Raw genomic sequence first — 20,720 nt, 5'->3', positions numbered from 1 at the left:
AGAGTGATACTCAATGCTCAGCATACATTTTTATGGTTCTTTACTTGTAGCTCTACCTGCTAATTTCAACAGAAATTTAAGATACCTAATGAAGCACTGTTAATTTGGGGGGGAAGGAGAATCACATTTGATTGAAACTTTATCAGCTATGAAAGCTAAGGTGACTAAATAAAATATTGTTTTCAGTTTTACTTTGTGATTTAATAGTATTTCACCTATCCCCAGGCAATGTCTTGCTGAATAGACATCAGCACGGAAACAGAAGCCCTCCACCCCCCTCTCTTTTTAAAGGAATCTTTTAAAGGTGCTTATCAAAAGGGAATTTTGTTTAACATAGCCCTGAATTAAAAACATTATCAGTTTTTTTTAGTTTGTAAAATTAAAGCTTTATGGAAATACTTAATTTGTCCTTGGATTTTTTTCCACTAACACCTGTTCTTCAACCATTAACTAGTCCCAATAGCTTTCAATCTTTGCAACAGTAATAACCTGAAACTGACTGGGCTCTTGAGCTTGCAAATGCTTATGGATGTGATTAGGCCCATTGACTTCTCATAAGACTACCTTCCCCTGTTTATGCCCCATTTAGCGCTTGCATTTCATTCCGTAATCTATGCTTTTAAAACTCAATATTACTAAGATGCAGTGTTAGTAGCAGCATAAGTAAAGCCTTCCAACTGAATCTTCTATGTTTAAAGGTAATTAAATATAAACATTTCCTCTGAAACAAACTACCAGAGTAGAGGATGATATTGAGAAGCAAGCTGCAGCAGGGGCTTGATCATCCTTTAAACAGTAGATGCATATCCTGGGAAGATTAGGTTGTTTCCATGAGTCATGTCTGTGCCTTCTAATCTACTGTGGAGAAAAGTGTAAAGCCACACAACCTTCATACCAGAATATTTATGTTCATGCTAGTTATTGATAGTTTAATCTTTTGAAGATCCTTAAGACTGGCATATTCTTTCTTCAGCATTTTTAAGTCTGTTTCCAGTAGCCCATATGTCTGTGAAAGTGATTCAGCAGTAATGGAACTAGTTTTGATTTTTGCGTAATTAAATAGGTGCACCTATATGTAAAGCAAAAGGTGGGGCAAATGCGTCAGCCAAACCCTAGCCTAGTAAAGAATTTCATTGTTTGAGAGGTTTTGCACCACAGTAGCAAAATTGAACTATGAATCACATGTCCAGAGGCCAAATTATCTGCTACTGTAACTCGACTAGCTATAGCTGTTAGCTCACATGAGGAGGAAACAGCTCACTGTGCAGGAGTTCATCTATTATACTGTGCTAGAGTTGTTCACGATGGTAAATACACTGCTGTTTGACTATCAGAACCAGCTGGAATGGACTATCAGAAACATCACAATGAAGTAGTAGTATTACCACTACACAAGACAAACCATGTTTACTGTTTTTGATTTCCCATGGGCCTGATGCACCCAGCTCATGTAGTAATCACTGAAGGTGAACCCGGAGGCTTTACTAGAGACGCAGAGAGTCTCTGGGCTTTTTCACATCCCCTCCGGACTCCATCAGCTGGACTTGTGACCGGACTAGGATAGCCTAAATCCTTTAGACCATCCTTCCCCAGTCCCTGGATAAGGAAAAAGATTAGTAATTCAGTACCTTTCTGCCCTAAAGCCATTTAAAAATAGGCCAAAATGGATGGGAAAGAGGCAGATTGAAATTCACAGTGCTACTAGTAACAACGTAGGAAAAGATTCACGGTCCAGATTCTGGCTCTCTTCTGCTGTGAAGACTGGAGACCTGTTCCTAGACATTTTTCACTTGAAATAATGGAGAGGAAAGATAAAAAGTCTCTAGTCATGCTGGCCTAAAAGCTTGTATATTAATAAAATGGTTAAATAAAAAAAGTATAGCTCACCTATTGTACTACCACAGAAATATAAATCAACACAAGTCTCTCACTTACTTCTGTTGCACTCAAGAGCCAAGACTTCCTGGAATATGCTCAAGATACTTCAGCAGGCAACTGGCACCAGTTTTAAGAGGAAGTTAAATTAATTTACTCAAGTTATGTTAACCATTACAAAATTTATTTAACAAAAATAAGTTTACATGAGGAATGTACAGGTCCTGAAGAATCCTCATTAGTTAGCAAGACAGCTGGCGTTAAGGGGAGGTTTATCACAGCTCTAGGCAGGAGTTCACTGCTTAATCTATACTCGTTCCAAGGCTTCTAACATGATGATGCTGTTTCCTCGTATTACCTAAAAATAAGGAATATAAAAAGATTAAAATTCTATAATGACTAATGTGGTTTAGCAGAACTAGAGATGGGACAAAGATCAGGAGTATTTAATACTACCAAAAAACCCCAGCTAGGAAGCGGTCTACAGCATGTATATTTCTCCAGATTAGCTCTTCTAGAAACATGAACAGCAATTAACTTTGACCCATAAACTGCCCAGAGATTATTCAGTGACAGATATGGTGTGGACTAGCTAGTTTCCTAGAATTCACCTGGTTCAGGCACATTTGCTAGAAAATATTGCTCATCACCACGACGGGTGGGGACTGGGGAAAGAGTCTGAAATAAAGACACCCCCCCCCCCCTCTAAAAATGTTTCAATCCATACCATCCAATAGGGGTGAAAACTTTATACTTACCACCATCCCTATAGTGTTCTGTTGTCCACCTTGTGCCATCTCCACACACTCGTCTATCACTAGATTCATGAAGGGGTCAAACCCTCGCAATATCCCTTGGACATGTCGGCCACCATTTAGCTTCACTAGAAAAAATATTTGATTAATAATAATAATAATAAAAAACAAAAGTTACCGGCATGCAGCTGTAGTACTTAGCTTTCTTGGTTACAAAGTGTTACCTTTGAGACCGGAGCTTTAGAACCATCTTTTAATGCTATGACAGTTTGAAACACTATTTAGTCATACTGCATGTGAACGGCCCACTGCTTACTAAGACTAGTATTCCCCATACCACAGGCTTCATATGCAAAAATGCAGTATAATAACGAGGAAGTCTGGATGGTGGTCGATATTAGCAGACCGTGGTCTGATATTATCACGTATAATATCCCTCAAAATGCAGGAGTAAAGTTACATTAAGGCTTCGTAGTGGTTAGGCATTTAGTGTGCTAGTGACCACTGTTCTGATGTGTTCCTGTTATCCTTGGGGAATGTTTTTGTACCATCCTTGATATCAGGATGTGTTTGCGCGAGTACACTGACTAGCACTTCTTAGGCATGTGTACTTCTGCAGTATCAGCCCTGTTCTTGCCGGATTCTGTGAGCAGGTCCTGCCTCATACCAGGCCTTTAATACAAGAGCTTATGTCTCAGGCTCTCTTCCTACTACAATGGGAACTTTAAAACGACAGTGATGCTTAGAATAAATCTAGGCACATAAATAACTCACGTGATAGCTTCTTGTCCATGAATCTGAAAGCATAAGGGGGAGAGAGAGACACACATTAACGGGGCAGAAAGGTAGTACGAGTTAACATAAAACACGAACAGCCTGGCCCACAGGCCCTCTCCCTGGCATCCCATTGGTTTGTACGCAGGTGTCAAGCCATGGGCAATGTATGGGCTCAGTGCGGTGTTCGCTGGGCATGTTACCACTGCACTGCAGCCAGCCTGACCAAGGGCAAACAGCCAGTTGTAGCTCTACATGTATTGGGGAAGGGGGGGGGGCGCCTCTGGGACACCCAGGCTAATGTCACCCAGAATTGAGCGGGGGGGGGGGGGCCGGGGCGGTCCCTACGCACGTGCCCCTTGCCAGGGTGGATGGGGCGGGGCTGCCCCAGGGCCCTACCCGAAGTGACACCACGCGCCCAGCACGGGGGGAGGGGGAGGGGTTACTTCCCACCCCGCGCAGAGAGAGAGGCCCCGCTGGTCAGCGCAGTGCATGCCGGGACGCTGGGGGAGTAGGTAATAAAGGTGAGTCCTACTGAAATTATGGCCCGGGGGCTACCCCCGCTGGCTCCACATCCCCCCCCGCCCCGGGGCGGCGATCCCCGCTTTCCCCCGGCCGCACTCACTTCTTCAGCTCGGGCGGGTGCGCTTTACTCATGGTGCTGCCTCAGTTCACCACAACCGCCTGGCGCTCCTCCGCACGGATCCAGTTCTGGCGTCACCACGTCCGCGACTCATCAACCAATCGGGATTTACGCCGAGGCCGCGTGCTTAACCCTTTTCAGCCAATCAACAGTAACGCCGGGAACGCATACGTATGACTTAAAAATCACTTAAGCCAACCAGCGTGATCGCCGGTATATTCTGCGGGTGACCTCACTGACCCGACAGCCAATGCGGGCCGTGCCGCTTCCTCCCCTCCCTCCCGGCAGCGCCACAGCGAGGGCACGTGACTCAATTCCCCCGTATTCCTCAGAATAGAAGCTTTATCTAGTTAGTGGCAGCTCGTGAGCAACATAGTTGCCGAAGGCACCTTGACAGCAGATGTTCACCACACGGAGCCGTCAGCAGCCGTCTTGCCATTGCACCATAAACACTGAAGCACCAAAAATATTGATGCGCGACTCCCCACGGCAATACGACCCTGCTTGTAGTATTTAGCTGCCCACCTACAGCAGCTTATATTGGAGCCAGAGCAGCCCAAACGCAGGAGGTTTGGATCCACGTTTTTGGTTCGTCTCACTTAAAACGTTACAAAATCCAAATGCCAATTCGGGTTTCAAACACGTCCAAAATGTGGATCTCGCTCTGATTTAGAGGTGACTGGAAACCAATCAGAAATTTCAATGCAGGAGAAGCCTTTGCTGCCACCTCTTTCCCTGTCTTGTCTATTTCGATTGTAAGCTGGTTGGGAAAGGGACTCTCCACTATTCTGTTTGCAAAGCGCCTAGCACAGGGGTCAGCAACCTTTCAGAAGTGGTGTGCCAAGTCTTCATTTATTCACTCTAATTTAAGGTTTCGTGTGCCAGTAATACACGTTAACGTTTTTAGAAGGTCTCTTTCTATAAGTCTGTAATATATAACTAAACTATTGTTGTATGTAAAGTAAATAAGGTTTTTAAAATGTTTAAGAAGCTTCCTTTAAAATTAAATTAAAATGCAGAGTCCCCCGGCTTGGTGGCCAGGACCCGGGCAGTGTGAGTGCCAATGAAAATCAGCTCGCGTGCCGCCTTTGGCATGCGTGCCATAGGTTGCCTACCCCTGCCCTAGCACGATGGAGCTCCATTTTGCATTGCTCCCACTAGGCACTAAACATGATTGCTAATAAGGTTGCCTTTTGGTTCCCAAGCAGTGAGTTGGAACTAGAGCTGTTTTAAATGTTAGCCAGTGGGTTTCACTCCTACAGCTATAATACAAAATGAAGACTTCAAGAGAGGAAAACACACTAGAACATGTAAAATCAAAATCTAGCACTTCTCACAATGAAGCCATGACGAGCCTTGGCGTAAGTAAAAATACAGAGGAGTTGTCATTTAAAATTTATTTTTGAATCAAACTTAGAAAATAAATCAGTTTTTAAAAGGACAGAACAAAATGGTTGTGTTCATTATAGCTGTTCCTGAGAAGGTACAGACAGGTCATTCAGCTCACAATAAATAGAACCATCCTAAGATACTTGCTACAGTGTCTCCAGCCACAAGGACAGGACAAGGTGGTGGTGCTGCTGTTTACTGGATGTCATTTCCCCTTTTTAGTTTGGTGGTGATCATCTCTGTATTGTGCTCATTTACCTTGAGGACCACAGATTTCAAAACTGCCTCCTCCTGTAGCTGAGTAGTTCCACATCTGAGGCAGCCAGTAATGCTGCGCCATGACTAATGGAGCGCATTAACCTTGCCCCAGCATTCAAGCCAACCTCCTCTGCATTGCTTCCTGTCCCTGCTGCTCCAGGGAAGAACAAGGTCTGAAATCGACCTCAAGCCTGCACTGCAACATGCTGCAGAATCTGATTGTGCATTTACGCTGCTGTAAATCCATTGCTTTAGCAGAGAAACTCCTGATTTATACCAGGATGAAGGAGAGCAGAGACAGGCTCTCTGTGTGTTTAATTAGGAATATCAGGTCAAAAAGGAGAAGAGAATCCGACTATTAAAACCTTCAGTGGTTGTTTTGCAGAGGCTCAGGTGAGGACAGTTATTTATGCCACACTGCATGGAACAATGTACCTGGTATAACTCTTAATGATAGACTTCAGGCCCAACACTGCTATTCCTTACCCAACTATAAATCAGGAGTAACTCCACTAAAGCCAATAGAGTCACACTGGTGTAAAACCAGCAGGAGTGGATCATTAAGTGGCATTGGCCATTCCTTTCCAACACACCATGCTACTTCTCGTGACTCATCGGCACTGGATGACCTTGCTCTCTTAGTAGAATTAGACACTGCAGGGCTGGTGGCCTGATGAGATCAGAGGAAGTCAAGGGGCTGATTCTCCACTCAGGCACACTGGGTTTACACACAGGCAAATCTCTATTTATTCCAGTGGAATTACTCCTGATTTATACCAGTGTGAGTGGCAGTAGAGGCCGAAGGTGTTTTAACTGCACAGACTTGACCTACCAATGCAAAAATACTCTCCCTGACTACTTCGTGTCTCCTGATGGAAGAAACATTATAAGAGAAACAGACTGATTATCTAATACATTGCATACACTCCCTTTTCAACTGTTCCTTCCAACAACAAAAGGCACCTGCACTAGAGGGACAAGGGGAACCTGTCAGTGCTAGACAATAAATTCTGCAGATGTGAGAGCAGCTGAGGAGAAATTCCTGTCCCCCTGTTCACAACAGCCTGGAGAACAAGTGAGGCAGGGACACTGGACATTTGAACTCTAGGGCATCAGTTCAAACCCAACCCAGTGATAGTTTCACTTCAAATCCTCCTACCCCCTCACATCACCACCATGAAAAGGATATGGAGACTGGACTTTTGGAGCCAGATCCTCAGTGGGTTAACACTGGCACAGCTCCACTGACACTAACGGAGCTACACTGATTTACATCTGCTGAGAACCTGGCCCTTAACTCTTGCAGGGCACAATTGAGGCATATTGGTTAGGCAGCACTGGGGAAGCTTGCATTGCTGTTATACCTTCTTAGGGATATAGGCCCTTCAGGCTCCAGGCCTGTTAAACTGGTGCCTTCCAGCAGCTCTACATTCACGAGGGACGTCAAGGTCAGTGGAGGACACTGCTATTATCAGCATGGTCTGTATATACACTAACCATTAATCCTTTGAGGACTGGGGCAAAGTCACTAGTCTGTCCTCTCCACAACTGGTGACACTCCTCAAATCAGCCCCAGACCACCAAGCCCTTAAACCAAACCAGCTCTTGAATGGACCACTGCAATACTTGGAAAATACAAAATCACCCTTGTCATCCAGTTTCATTCCTCAATTTCCAACACGAATCTCCGTGTGCACGTCTCTCTTTTAATAGGAACTACATGTCTCCCTCTCTCTCCCCAAACAGACACAGCTTTATTGTGCAATGGCTGCCAGAGTCTCCTTCATTTTCTTGGTCATGCTGGGGATGAGATGCACGTGATCATCCACGCACTTCGTCACGCAGCTCTCCAGCTGTTGTTTCACCTGCTGCTCCTTGCGCCCTGAATCCAGGGAATCTTTGGCTTTGTCATTACAGTGCATCGTGCAGCGAGCCAAACGGTCCTGCAAACGAGAATTCCAGACAGTTAGAGTTCATGCAGCTGCGAGCAAAATGCATTGGGTGGTGGAGTGGCTGGACAAATGAGCTCTTAGCCTGCCATCTAAGAAGTGGCGGTCATGCCTTTGGGCACAGAACAAAATTATTTCTAATGGAGGGGATGGATGGCAGAAGAATGAAGCTTGCTGCGGGCTGGAAGTTTATTACCATTTGCAATGAGACCTCCAAACTCATTTTAGGTTATCATGCTTAGGTTATCCAACAACTATCAGAGGCTATGCGGTGGTCTACATGCAATAAGTCGGGCAGGGTGTCTCAGCCTAGCTCATTGATTCAAGGCCAGAAGGGACCATTGTGATCATCTAGTCTGACCTCCTGTACTACACAGGCCAGAGAATGCCCCAAAATAATTCCTAGAGCAGAGCTTTCTGCAAAACATCCAATCCTGATTTAAAATTGTCAGTGATCCATCAAAACCCTTGGAAGTTGTTCCAGTGGTTAATTACTCTCACTGTTCCACGTGGCTAGCAGTTTACATGGAGACCGAGGACTGAATGATGTATTTGACACAGGGCATTTCACCTCTAGGTCATCAGTATTAACCAAACTCAGGTCGGTAGCAGCTTAGAGATGTTGCAATGGCTGCATGATGCTCTATGGGAAATACGCTTGGTGGGTCTCAGCCCAGTTCCTAGTAGGCATCTCCCCTGCATAAAAAAAGCTATACCTAGGGTGACCAGATGTCCCGATTTTATAGGGACAGTCCTGATTTTGGGTCTTTTTCTTATATAGGCTCCTATTACCCCCCACCCCCTGTCCTGATTTTTCATATTTGCTGTCTGGTCACCCTAGCTGTACCACTGCTGGGACCCCTATTGAGATTCTCAGGAGAGAGGCCCTTGCAGATCACATTGTTCTATGACCCCAAAATGCCATTCTTCTGAAGCAGGACAGAGTCAAATTCAGTAGTGTGGCAAAGAGAGAAAGGACGGTCCTGTCGTTAAAACATGGGAGACCTGAGTATAAGTCCCTGCTTGGCCACAGACGTCCTGTGTGATCTTGGGCGAATGACTCTGTGTGACTCAGTTCCCAATCTGTAAATTGAGACCAGCACTGCCCTACCTCCCAGAGTGTTGTGAAGGGAATGTGTGAACAGACTGGGAGGCTCTGAGATACAATGGTAACAGGGGCCATCAAAATACCTCAGATAGATCAAAGCTTTCCCTCTGCCCACTCCATAGGTGCTCCAAGGACTCCCGCCTGCTCCAGCCTCCCTGCTTTCAGATTAGCACCTTTCACCAGCACTAGAACTGGAGCACTGAAAAAAAAAATCTATCCTAACGAGACACGTTCTCTTTGCAGGAGGTTCTCCTTCCTGATGACCTGAGCTTTCAAGCCTTGTGCTGCATAATGAGCCTGGATTTAACACAGAGCAGAACCTTGAGGATCCAATACCCCCCTCCCTCACAGCCGTCTCTTTTCCAAAATGAGATGCGCCATTCATGTTACCAACTCTCTGCTTGGGTGCGTCCCCTTTTGTCCAGGTTACTTTTGCAACGGGGTTTGGCACAGCACTGACTCGCCCCACATCCCAAACCCGTCCACATCCACAGCAAACCTCTGCACACGGCTTGAGACTAAACCGGGAGAAGATTCCATCTGGAGTTGGGGCCCAGTAGACCGCCACTGTTGATGCTATTTCCCTATGGCACGTCAGTGCTAACCCGCACAGGGTCCATCGGTCACCTTCTCCGCACCTGAAACCTCTCCAGCTCTTTGGTGACGACGGCCTGGGCCTGGGCCAGGGGTGCGTGGCAGCGCTCGATGCAATGGTGCACCTGCTGCATGGAGGCCGTGTCATTCTCGCAGCAGTCGGCGCTGCACCGAAACATGTTACCCTGCAAAGAGCGGGAAAGAATGCTGGCTGGGATCGGGCTGCGGGCTCTGTGGCACCAGAGGCTGGGCTTTTCCAAAGCTGTTGCCTGTAGCAACGCGCATCTGAACCCCTCACTCCCAATACACATATCCCATCCAGTGGGGGCCCTGGGCATATAGTGCAGACCTCCCAACCAGACTTGTCTGGCTTTGACCCCCAACTCTCCTTGAGCATAGCACTGACCCATCCACCCACCTACCCCAATCCGGTGAGGGGCCCAGATCCCTGCTCACACACTTCAGCAGGCCTGGGGCACAGTTCACTGACCCCTTCCTCCAGGGTCCCTCTACATACATACACACATGGGGGGATGCGGGGGTGGGGGCCAGGCTCACTGGTTTCCTCCTCCCATTACCAGAAAGGGCCAGGCCCCCAGGGCAGGCATTGCAATAGGTCAGAAAGCAGGGTGCTAATAGGGGTTGTTGGGGGGAGAGGAGCAGGTAGATGTGGGGGGCAGTAAATGGGGGAGCTGCTGCCCACCCATCCCAATTCGGTGAGGGGCCTAGATCCCTGCTCACATACTTCAGTGGGCCTGGGGGCACAGCTCACGGACCCCTTCCCCCAGGGTCCCTCTACACACACACGGGGGGGGGGGGAGAGAAGAGGGGGGAGCCAGGCTCACTGGTTTCCTCCCCCCATTACCAGAGGGGGCCAGGCCCCCAGGGCAGGCATGGCAATGGGTCAGAGAGCAGGGTGCTAATGGGGGCTGTTGGGGGGAGAGGAGCAGGTAGATCTCGGGGGCAGTAAATGGGGGAGGTGCTGGGGCGGGCAGCAGAGAAGGAGGGGCGGAGAGGGGCCGGTGGGGACCCCATCTCCTCCCCTCCTCTTTACCTGCATCTTCCGGATGTTCTCCCGCTCCAGCCCCTGCACCATGCTGTCGATGGCCTCCTGCATCCTGCTCTGCTGAGCCTCGGCCATACCGCCCGCCCGGCAGCGCGCACATGGGCCAGAGGACACCGGCCGCCCCCTGCGTTCACCTCCGGGTCAGCGCAGCCCGGCGCTTCCGAGGGGGCGGGGGGAAAGGGGGTCCCTGCCTGGGGGGAACAGCGGCCTCTGGTGCCCGGCTGCGGGCATTGCAAGCCTGGGATTCCCCCCGTCTGCCTCTGCTGAGAGACTCGCTCACCCACCGTCTACACATCACCAGCACGTCTTGTGTCATACTCGTGCTCAGCCACGTGGATAGATAGATGGGGTGGATGGGGATAGATAGATGGGGTGGGTGGGGATAGATAGATAGAGCGAGGGGGTGGATGGGGATAGATAGATAGATGGGTTGCGTGGGGATAGATAGATAGTTGGGGTGCGTGGGGATAGATAGATGGGGTGTATGGGGATAGATAGATAGATAGATGCGGTGTATGAGGATGGGTAGATAGATAGATCGAGGGGGTGGACAGACAGACAGAAGAGGAGTGTCTGGGGATAGAGAGAAGGAAAGGACAGAGATGGCAGGAAGATTTGATCCCATCTGATCCCATCCAGTAGAGGGCAGCGGTGCACAAGCCAGCCAATTATAGTATAGAGGCAGGGGACAGGGAGCAGGGGGAGGGTTGGATGGGTCGGGAGTTCGGGGGTGGGGGCTGTCGGGGTGGGGAGAGGGGGAGGGAGAGGGATTGGAGCAGTCAGGGGACAAGGAGCAGGGGGAGGGTTGGATGGGGCGGGAGTCCTGGGGGTCTGTCTGGGGGCAGGGGTGTGCATAAAGGTTGGGGCAGCCAGGGGACAGGTAGGGGGGCAGTTAGGGTGGGGGGGTCTCAGGAGGGGGCAGTCAGGGGACAAGGAGCGGGGGGGGTTAGAGGTTCTGAGTGGGGCGGGAAGTGGGAGGGAGTGGATGGGGTGGGGCTCTCCCCCACGCTCTTTTTTGATTGTTGAAATATGGTAACCCTAAAAAAGCGGTGCCCTGGCTCAGCAGGGAGGAGCTGCCTTCTGGAGGCACCGGAGAGCCAGAGCGTCGGCTTGCGGGGGCAGCGAGCCCCAGCCATGGAGGAGCCGGCATGGTACAGGGTGGGAGCAGCCCTGCAAAGACGGCAGCACTGCTAGCAGCGAGCAGCTGCCCCCCCCGCCCCTCCTACCCAGGCAGTGGCCTGGTGCCCCCCCCCCCAGGGGGCTCCTGCAGGCTGCAGCAGATGCATGTGCCCCCCCAGCTCCCGTGCGCTCCCTGTCTCCCCCCTCGCCACACTTGGGCTCTACGGCTCCCGGGCATGTGAGCCGCTGGGGCGCGGGGCCCTGAGCCTGTTCCAGAAGGGGCAGCGGTGGCGGTGGCTCACACTCCTGGGAGCCGCAGAGCCTGAGCACGACGAAGGGACAGCCAGGGGGCACATGGGGAGCCGACGCCCGTATGCATCCGCTGCAGCCTGCAGGAGCCCCCGGGAGGGGGCGGGGGGCACGCCGGGCAGGAGGGGCAAGAGGTGCGGCTGCTCTCCGCTAGCCGCGCTGCCGCCTTTGCAGGGCTGCTGCCCCCCTGCACCGCACCAGCTCCTCCATGGCTGGGGCTTGCCGCTGCCGCAAGTCGACACTCTGGCTCTCTGGTGCCTCCGGATGGCGGCTCCTCCCTGCCGAGCTGCTGCAGCAGCCCAAGCCCAGCAAACCCAGTGAGTGGACTCAGGGCAGGGGCTGCCGGGGTGGGGTGAGGAGGGGAGGGCTCGCGGGGGGGCTGTGCACCCTCCAGTGGAGTTCAGGGGGTGAGGAGGAGGGAACCTGGTCTGGGGAGCAGTCCCTGGGCACAGCTGGCCCCTGGGGTCTATAAAGGCTTGTTGGGATTTGCCCCTCAATGAACCGATGTGCGGGGGGTGGGGGGGAGTGGAGGGAGGGCACAAGCTAGAAGTTTCGCCTAGGGCGCAAAATATCCTTGCACCAGCCCTGGCTGTGACCCAGGCCATGACCCAGGCCAGTGGAATGGTTACAGTTACATGGTTACAGTTCTTTCAGACATAAGGCCGCTGGTGGCTTTCCAATCCAGTCCACTTGGTCAATGCCTATTGGTGAAGTCAGTCCGCAGATTGGGATGGCTCCATGTCCACTCTGGGCTGCTACGTCAATGTGTATTTAAGATTCTTAAGACTGTGGATTATTGATGTGACAGACCGTAACAGTCTGCTGTAGCAACACGCGTTAGTGTAATTAATACTCAATATATTCCAGGGACTATTCTCTGCATTCATACTAAAAATCCTTAGGCCAGTGGGACGAATTCACTCATAAGCAAAGGGCTTAAATCTCTCTTGAGGTGTTGTGCTGGCCCTCTGGTCAGGGCGAATTTCACGCCGTGTTCATTCATCCGGAGCAGTAGCAGCTGCGTAAATATTGTTTTCCTGCTCTTTTAAGTTTAAAAATGTGGAATCAGAGGCAATAGCCTGCAGTGTGTCATCTATGTATGAATCTTTGCTAGCCTTCAGCCTTGATTAGGAGAGAATAGTAAATCAGGTGACAAGGGGAAATACTTTACGATTCACAGGGTTCTGAAAATCATTCGGGCTGACAGCAGTGTGTGACTTACCTTTACCTGGAATTGTCTGACAAGTGACTTGCTCAAAGTCTCAACCGTGCTTTAGCCAATTTAAAGCCATCACCTCTCTGCCTCTAAGGCCTTGTGCATGTGGGGAAAGCTTTTTTCAATATAATCTAAGGCGTGAATGTAAAGCGATACAAGTCTGACATAAGAGCAGATTTTTCCGGTTTAGCTTGTGTGGTTTGGGAAAAGGGTTTTAAGCTGAACCAAAAAAAGCTCGTACACTGGAATAAGAGTGTCCTCAGAGAGGGTACACCTGTCTAAACAGTAGGTCTTGTCTACATGGAAAAGGTTTTTAAGTCACTTCCTCCAACCTCTAGCGACTAGGGGTCAGCAATCTTTTAGAAGTGGTGTGCCGAGTCTTCATTTATTCACTCTAATTTAGGGTTTCATGTGCCACAGTAATACATTTTAACGTTTTTAGAAGGCCTCTTTTTATAAGTCTATAATATATAACTAAACTATTGTTGTATGTAAAGTAATTACGTTTTTTTAAATGTTTAAGAAGCTTCATTTAAAATTAAATTAAAATGCAGAGGCCCCTGGTGAGTGCCACTGAAAATCAGCTCACATGCCATAGGTTGCCTACCCCTGCTCTAGCCACCCAAAATGTTTAGTGGAGGAAGTACAGTTGAATGGCAGGGCAATGGGTCTGAAAAGCAGGACTCCTAGATCGAGCCACAGCTCTGCTATATGAACATGGGGCAGGTTGCTTGGCCGCTCCGTGGTTCAGTGTATTACCTGTAACTTCGGTGTGATAACACTGACCTAACTCTCAGGCGTGTTTTGAGGCTTGCTTTCATGTCTAACTACTTTGAGATGTTAAAGTGAAATATTTCACGGGCAAACCCCTCTTCATAAATATTTGCCACGCTGCTTGTCAGTTCTTTCCTCAACAGGAGACCAGTTTCGGGGGATCACAGATGCTTCAAAACAACGTAGTTTTGGTTTCCTAGACATGGAGCGCATTGCATCTACATTCTCTTTCAGTATCCCTGTAGGCCTGGCTATAGAGCTTGTGTTTCTGACCTCAAAGGTGAGGTTCTGTCACAGGAAACAGTAGGAAGAACAACGCTTAGAAGTCTTTAGTCAAACCAAAGGTGGCCCTGTAGCAAACATTCAGATGCCCAGACTTGTTACAGTTCATCAGCTCCTCCCTCATATTTTCATCTTTGTGGCTTTGAGGGTATTTATTTTTTGTTCCAAGTTTACCAACATCTTGTAAGAAATATGTTTATTTGCACATCTTTAGAACCATAGATTGAGGTAGTCCCAGAGCACCCGTTTGAGGCACAGCCAGTCAGCGTTACTATCCCTGTTTTACGGGGGAGTGATATGAGGCACAGGGAAGTTAAGTGATTTGCTAGGGACATGCACTGAGTTAGTAGCAGAGCCAGGGACAGAACCCAGTAGCCTGATGAAAAATAAATTGTTATGTGTGAAAATCTTTGTTTTTTTACAAACATCTGCCCGCCCCCAAATTGTGGTTAATAAACCAAAATTCAACAATTTTCAGTTTGAAACAAAGTCTCATTTAAAATTCATTGGAAGAAATCTAGTGTCATCACCATCCAACTGGTTTAGTTTCAACTAAATTGCATTTTTTGACTACGCTAGTCGTGTCCCCTTCAGTGGCCTCGCTCCTCTTGTTACTAGATTAGTTTGCCATCGGATATAGAACAGCGATAGCCCTACATCTGTAATATGGTCTTCCTGTTCACAGCTTTTGTCCGGAAAGATGCCCTGCCCTTGGGTACCTTCTCCAAATACACCTGGCACATTACCAACATCCTGCAGGTCAAGCAAAGATTTGACACTCCTGAGGTAAGGCCTGTTTGTTCTCCTGGTTCCTCTCTAAAGACCAAGCAGGGAGCCCAGCTGGTTAGGTCAGCAGGCTGGAGAGGAGACAGGGCAGAGCTAGACACTGCTCCCGCAAACACAAGCATTGAGTTCAACGGGGCTACTCACCTGGGTAAAGTCAGATCTATTTGCAACCACGTTTTATCAGCATGGCCTTGTCATGTAGCAGCCTGAAACCCCCCTATGTAGACTCAGCTTATACCAGCAAGTGTCTTTTTGCTGGTATAGCTTGTGTCATTCAGGGAGGGGAGGTGGCTTAAGTATACCTGGAAAAGAACTGCTTCTCCACTAGGGGGCGCTGCTGGTTTAGTTATATTGGCAAAGCCTTTATAGTGCAGACAAGCCCATAGAGTTTGCAGAATTGGGGCCCTCAATTGCTTCACAACAGAGTGATTCTGAGCTGGAAAGTCTGCAATCAGCGGAAAGCATTATTTGGCAGAATTCCTTCGGTGGGAACATTTGAGCAGGGATCAGGCGAGCCTAGTCCAGCCTCAGCTAGAGGGACTAACTGATCACCACAGCTGGGGTCAGACAGGAATATCTCCCAACAGCTTAGAAGCAAGGGCTTTGGGGATGGATGGGAGGGGAGGGTTCTCTCTTCTTTCTTCTGGAGCTCTGGGCAGGGACTGTAAGCTCAGATGGGCTTACCCCTCACTGTCCACTTTCTGGGTTTGTAGAGGTGGTGGGCAGGCGCGTGTGAAGCTGAGGTTTTACACCCCCGCTCTGCCTTGTTCCTGAGAGTCTGCAGGCTAAGGGACAGTGCCAAATACAGCTTGGTGGTGGTTGACGGCCACTAAAGCTCTATGCTGATCATCTGTGCCTGGCTTCTGTTGCAAGATGCCCTTGGAAATCACACGCAGCATCATCCAGAACCGGGATGGGACCTATGAGCTGTTTAAGTGCCCGAAGGTTGAAGTGGAGAGCATCGCGGAGACATACGGGCACCTGGAGAAGCAGCCGATTCTCCGGCCCTTGGAACTCAAAACCTTCCTCAAAGTTGGTAAGTTTATAACAGAGGGAAGAAGAGTGAAATCAACCTAAGCAGCTGTTAGCTCCTGACCGGATCCTACCACTCTTGTTTGAGAAAAGAGAGAACTGTCACCCAGTGGTCTGAGCATAGGGGGATGGGGGGGGGGGAAACAGACGGGACACCTGGGTTCATTTGTGTGTGAGGAGTCCTTAGTTCTGGCCATACTGGGTCAGATCACTTGTCCATCTAGCCCAGCTCTACCACTGACGCTGTGGGTGAAATTCACATCCTTGCAGAGGGTCGGAACAAGATCTAGGCGCCACTTATTTCCACTAGTGTCCAGGCCTCGTGCTGATAAACTTCACCCTGCCTCAGTCTGAGCGAGTGGCCTCACCTCTCTGTGTCCCCAGAGCTAGACAGGGCTAGTGATGCTTTGTCCTCCTTTGTAAGTGTGTTGGATGAAATCAAGTGCCAAGTACTGTCAGCTTCACCACTCGTGTCATTGTCCTGTTAAAGACCTTTGAGAAAACCCTTTCGTTGCAAAATGGGGATGGTTTTACATCATGGTAGTACGTAGAGGCCCCACTGTGTTTGGTGCTGTATAATCATGTCCTGAAACGTGGCCCACCCAAAATCTTACAGTCTAACAGACAAGACAACGACTGGAAGCAAGCAAGCGTTATTCTAATGAAGGGGCGGGGCATTGAGTCTCAGGTGACATGATTTAATTCTGTGGCGAAAGTGGCCAGGAATTCTGGTTTGAGCCCGTGTTTGTGGGGTTCATTTTTTAAAGCAATCTTCATTATTATGGCACAATTAATGCCACTTGGGCAACCTGGGTGTGCCCACAGATTAGGTACTTGGACATCTAAATGACTGGCTATGCCTACAGATACCCAGCCTTAATTTTCAGCCTAGCTTTAACCAGGCCTGTCTATGAGGTCATTTTATTACCTCCGGCTAATACACTGTTAGCGTGATACGGCTGAAATGCTACCTCCTCTTGCTTCTTTTCCCCCAGGCAACACATCACCTGATCAGAAGGAACCGACCCCGTTCACTATTGAATGGAGCCCAGATATTTTACCCCAGTCCAAGATTGGTGAGCTGAGGATTAAGTTTGAATATGGCCATCACAGGAATGGACATACCACTGAATACCAGGAGCAACGCCCTTCACTAGAACAGACCCTGGAGCTGACGCCTCTAACCACCATCACCTTTCCTTGACCTAACACCCAGCTCCTCTCCCCGCTAAGTTTGCACAGCCCTGTTCCGTGGGCTCTCGGCCCGGGGCAGTATTAGCATTGAACTTGTACGGGGTTCCGTAGTGAACTGCTCTGTAAAGCTGATGTTTACTGATTTCTAAATAGTCACCGGATCTACACTAGAAGAAAGACACCTCACCTGCTCTATAAATAGCATACTTTGATGCTGCTTCACATGTAGTCTTCACTCAAACTGTCCTGTATTCAGAACACACCTCTGCATTCCCAGTCACCAGGACGCATTCAAACCTTTGGGTTGTAGTTCCTTTCTATCGCTTCCCCCTGGAAAACAGACTTATCTACAGCTCACAGTATATTACGAAGGGAGCTAGATCCTTGTATTACTACATGAACCATCATGGCATAGTCTGATTTTATGCCATACGTTAAAATATTTTTTTTTAAATAAAGCACACTGGAAAACGGTGCTGCTTTTTTATTTCAACCTCTTTTGGCAGGAGGAAGGCAGTTTTAAAAGGAGATAAACCCCTGTAATAAGGTCCCTTTGTCCGTTCTGTCTCTGGACTTACAATGCTGTTAGCCAATCGGGGGTGGCTCCAGGCACCAGCGCACCAAGCATGTGCCTGGGGCGGCAAGCCACGGGGGGCGGCCTGCCGGTTGCTGTGGGGGCAGCAGTCAGGGAGTCTTCGGCGGCGTGCTCGCGGGAGGTCCGCTGGTCCCGCGGCTTCGGTGGCAATTCGGCAGCGGGTACGCCGAAGCCACGGGACCAGCAGACCTCCCGCAGGCATGCCACTGAATCCGCATTACTAGCAGACCTCCCGCAAGCATGCTGCCGAAAGCCGCCTGACTGCTGTGCTTGGGGTGGCAAAATACATAGTCTTCCTCCGGGGCGGCTCTATCTGTTTTATGCTTGTATGCCTTTGTTATGCTTTTTGGTGTCTTCTTCATTGCAATTTACTTGATACAAACCAAAGTTTATACATTGCCTATTTCTTGTGTTAATTGCATACTGCAATAGAATAATAATATAAAAATATCTTGCATTTATAGAACAACTAAGGAATCCAAAATATGCTAAAGTTCAGAACATTTATGATTTTGTACGGTTATAAGGTTGTCGTCTCCTCTTCAAAATGTGGCATCTGTCCCAGTTTGACAGCCAAAAATAAGAGCTGGATTTAATCTAAATTCTTATACCATGTCCATCACCATGGTATTTGTGTGCTGACGAATGAGTGATACACCAAATGGAGAAAAAAAATCCATTGTTTGGTGTTGGAAAACTGGGCTCAAATCTGTGGAATGAGTTCAGTGCTCTCACCCTGTTTCTTGGCGTTTCTGAGCAAAGGGTATCGGAGGGGATCACTACCAGAACTGACATTAATTCAGCAAAACTATTGATCTGTCCATATGACAGGGTCCAGGACTAATATAACAGATGGTGCTGCAGACTGCAGTTGAGACTGTGACACTCTATACCTTGAGAGAGCGCCTTGTAACCCACATATTCATCATTTGTATATAATGGTGATATTTCACATAAAGCATGTCATGTAAGGTATCATGGGAAAGGTTATTATGTGTTGAAAGCCACTGTTCTAACTATGTATATCATTAGTGCATATGCAGTTATGAGATTGTGTTGTATGGTTGTCACTAAAATCAGGGCTGGCTCCAGGCACCAGCGCAGGAAGCAGGTGCTTGGGGCGGCACGTCCGGGTCTTCAGTGGCAAGTCCCTCAGTCCGGACTGGCCGCTGAATTGCCGCCGCAGAATGAAGCAGCGCGGTAGAGCTGCCACCGAAATGCCGACGATTGCGGCTTTATCTTTTTTTTTTTTTCCTTCCCCTCTTCGCCGCTTGGGGCGGCAAAAAAGCTGGAGCCGGCCCTGTAGCCAGTCATGCCTGTGATGGGCGAGTGAACTCGGCTACAGCAGGGTTCGTAAGACTTGCTTCAGAGAGCAGCAGCTGCACCAAGCAATACAGTGCACGGCCGCTGCTTTTTCCTTCTCCTGCCAGTTGTAGGCCCTAATCCCAAAGCTAGGGTTACCATATTTAAAAAACAAAAAAAAGAGGACACTCCACGGGCCCTAGTCCCGCCCCTTTCCCACCCCCGGCCCCACGCCAACTCCGCCCTTTCCCCGCCCCTTCCCCAAAGTCCCCGCCCTAACTCCCCCTCCTCCCTCCCAGCCACGCGAAAAGGGCTGCCCGAGTGCTACCGGCTTTACGGTTTGCCGCGCAGCCTCCAGACCCCGTGCCCCTGGCCAGCGCTTCCCCCTCCCGGGCTCCAGCTGTGCTGGGGAAGTGCTGGCTGGGGGCGCAGGGTCTGGAGGCTGCCCGGCAAACCATGAAACCAGTAGCACTCGGGCTTCAGGCAGCCCCTATGCCTCTGGACCCTGCGCCCCCGGCCGGGCACTTCTCCTCCCCGGCTCCAGCTGCTCTGCTCCTCCCCGGACTCAGACTTCGGCTCTGTTTAAGAGCCAAGCTGCCCAAGCCAGCGCTACCGGCTTCGGGCAGCCCCCGTGCCTCCGGATCCCAGCCGCCGGCTGGGCACTTCTCCTCCCCGGCTCCAGCTGCTCTGCTCCGGTGGCGCAGGGTCTGGAGGCACGGGGGCTGCCCGAAGCCGGTAGCGCTGGCTTGGGCAGCTTGGCTCTTAAACAGAGCCGAAGTCTGAGTCCGGAGAGGAGCAGAGCAGCCGCGGGAGGGGAAGTGCCCGGCCGGTATTTTTCCCGGACATGTTCGGCTTTTGGCAATTCCCCCCGGACGGGGGTTTGATTGCCGAAAAGCCGGACATGTCCAGGAAAAAACGGACGTGTGGTAACCCTACCAAAGCTGTTGATGGCTGAGTCTTTCCACAGCTTTGGATCAGGTCCCTCCTCCAAGCCCTGGTCACGTGTTTCCTGTTCAACAACAGCTCGGGTGTGTGCAAAACACTCAAGACCAAGAGTGGCAGGATCAAAATCAAACAGGAAGTACACAACAGCTGTAGGAGGTTTAGGTTCACTTCCCCCTTCTGCTTGATTTGAAACCTCATCTCTTCCCACTCAAATGAATGACCTTGGTGCTGGGCTAGGAGGCAATCTGACGGGAGAACTGCCTTAATCCTTTGTTGAATCTGTTCCACTTTCACTACATATTAACTGGGCCAACATACCCTACTGAAGCCCCCTATGGTGTGGGGATTAGGGTGCTCAACTAGCAGGTGGGAGACCCTTGTTCAAATCCCCACTCTACCTGCTCAGAGGGTCTCTAGCTGATGAGATAATAGCCCGGGACAAGGGCCATTTTACAGGGCCTCTTGTTCCTTTTAATTAAAGATTAATTGCAGCTGGATGCAACCTCTCCCCCCCTCCCACTCACTCACTCTTTATCCACCATGATGAGGATACACACCCAGGCTATGGCAGACCCCAGGGCACTCCCCTGCTCTTTTGAGGGATGTGAACTGGGGGCTCCCACCTCCTGGGGAGAGTCACAGGGGGGCAATCCCTGTCCAAATCCCCTCCCTGTCCCAAGAAGACAATGGCCTCCTGAGAAAGAGAGGGGGGTTCAGACAAGGATGGCCCATCTCAAAGGACATCACCAAGGAGG

The 20,720-nt window shown here is 49.6% G+C and overlaps 3 protein-coding genes across 3 annotated transcripts; 1 reads left to right on the top strand and 2 right to left on the bottom strand.

The window, feature by feature from the left end:
• Positions 1-2,037: 2,037 nt before the first annotated feature.
• On the bottom strand, positions 2,038-5,428 carry SNRPG (small nuclear ribonucleoprotein polypeptide G). The gene is made up of 4 exons (XM_005285222.5): positions 4,030-5,428; positions 3,405-3,427; positions 2,634-2,758; positions 2,038-2,233 (listed from the first exon to the last, which is right to left on the bottom strand). The coding sequence occupies exons 1-4, from the start codon at positions 4,059-4,061 to the stop codon at positions 2,183-2,185; spliced, it is 231 nt and encodes a 76-aa protein (XP_005285279.1). The 5' UTR covers positions 4,062-5,428; the 3' UTR covers positions 2,038-2,182.
• A 1-nt stretch (position 5,429) lies between these two features.
• Positions 5,430-10,696, bottom strand: FAM136A (family with sequence similarity 136 member A). The gene is made up of 3 exons (XM_005285223.4): positions 10,400-10,696; positions 9,390-9,530; positions 5,430-7,637 (listed from the first exon to the last, which is right to left on the bottom strand). The coding sequence occupies exons 1-3, from the start codon at positions 10,484-10,486 to the stop codon at positions 7,449-7,451; spliced, it is 417 nt and encodes a 138-aa protein (XP_005285280.1). The 5' UTR covers positions 10,487-10,696; the 3' UTR covers positions 5,430-7,448.
• A 4,047-nt stretch (positions 10,697-14,743) lies between these two features.
• On the top strand, positions 14,744-17,588 carry LOC101941900 (uncharacterized protein C2orf42-like). Its single transcript, XM_005285224.4, has 3 exons — positions 14,744-14,897; positions 15,771-15,933; positions 16,925-17,588. Exons 1-3 carry the CDS (start codon positions 14,778-14,780, stop codon positions 17,131-17,133), a joined length of 492 nt encoding a protein of 163 aa, XP_005285281.2. The 5' UTR covers positions 14,744-14,777; the 3' UTR covers positions 17,134-17,588.
• The last annotated feature ends 3,132 nt before the right edge of the window (positions 17,589-20,720 follow it).

The sequence above is a fragment of the Chrysemys picta genome, chromosome 2 (genome assembly GCF_011386835.1).
Source record: "Chrysemys picta bellii isolate R12L10 chromosome 2, ASM1138683v2, whole genome shotgun sequence".
Lineage (NCBI taxonomy): Eukaryota > Metazoa > Chordata > Testudines > Emydidae > Chrysemys > Chrysemys picta.
This window is presented reverse-complemented; position numbering and strand designations above follow the sequence as displayed.

Bases quoted from the DNA above. Each gene is read 5' to 3' on its own strand.
- SNRPG (XM_005285222.5), bottom strand. From the start codon at position 4,061: ATGAGTAAAGCGCACCCGCCCGAGCTGAAGAA. The intron at 2,759-3,404 runs GTGAGTTATTTA...TATTTTTTCTAG, and splicing joins CATGGACAAGAAGCTATCAC to TGAAGCTAAATGGTGGCCGA. The intron at 2,234-2,633 runs GTAAGTATAAAG...CCTTATTTTTAG, and splicing joins AGAACACTATAGGGATGGTG to GTAATACGAGGAAACAGCAT.
- FAM136A (XM_005285223.4), bottom strand. From the start codon at position 10,486: ATGGCCGAGGCTCAGCAGAGCAGGATGCAGGAGGCCATCGACAGCATG. The intron at 9,531-10,399 runs GTAAAGAGGAGG...CGCTCTTTGCAG, and splicing joins AGAACATCCGGAAGATGCAG to GGTAACATGTTTCGGTGCAG. The intron at 7,638-9,389 runs GTGCGGAGAAGG...TCTCGTTTGCAG, and splicing joins AAGAGCTGGAGAGGTTTCAG to GACCGTTTGGCTCGCTGCAC.
- LOC101941900 (XM_005285224.4), top strand. From the start codon at position 14,778: ATGGTCTTCCTGTTCACAGCTTTTGTCCGGAAAGATGCCCTGCCCTTG. The intron at 14,898-15,770 runs GTAAGGCCTGTT...TTCTGTTGCAAG, and splicing joins AAAGATTTGACACTCCTGAG to ATGCCCTTGGAAATCACACG. The intron at 15,934-16,924 runs GTAAGTTTATAA...CTTTTCCCCCAG, and splicing joins CAAAACCTTCCTCAAAGTTG to GCAACACATCACCTGATCAG.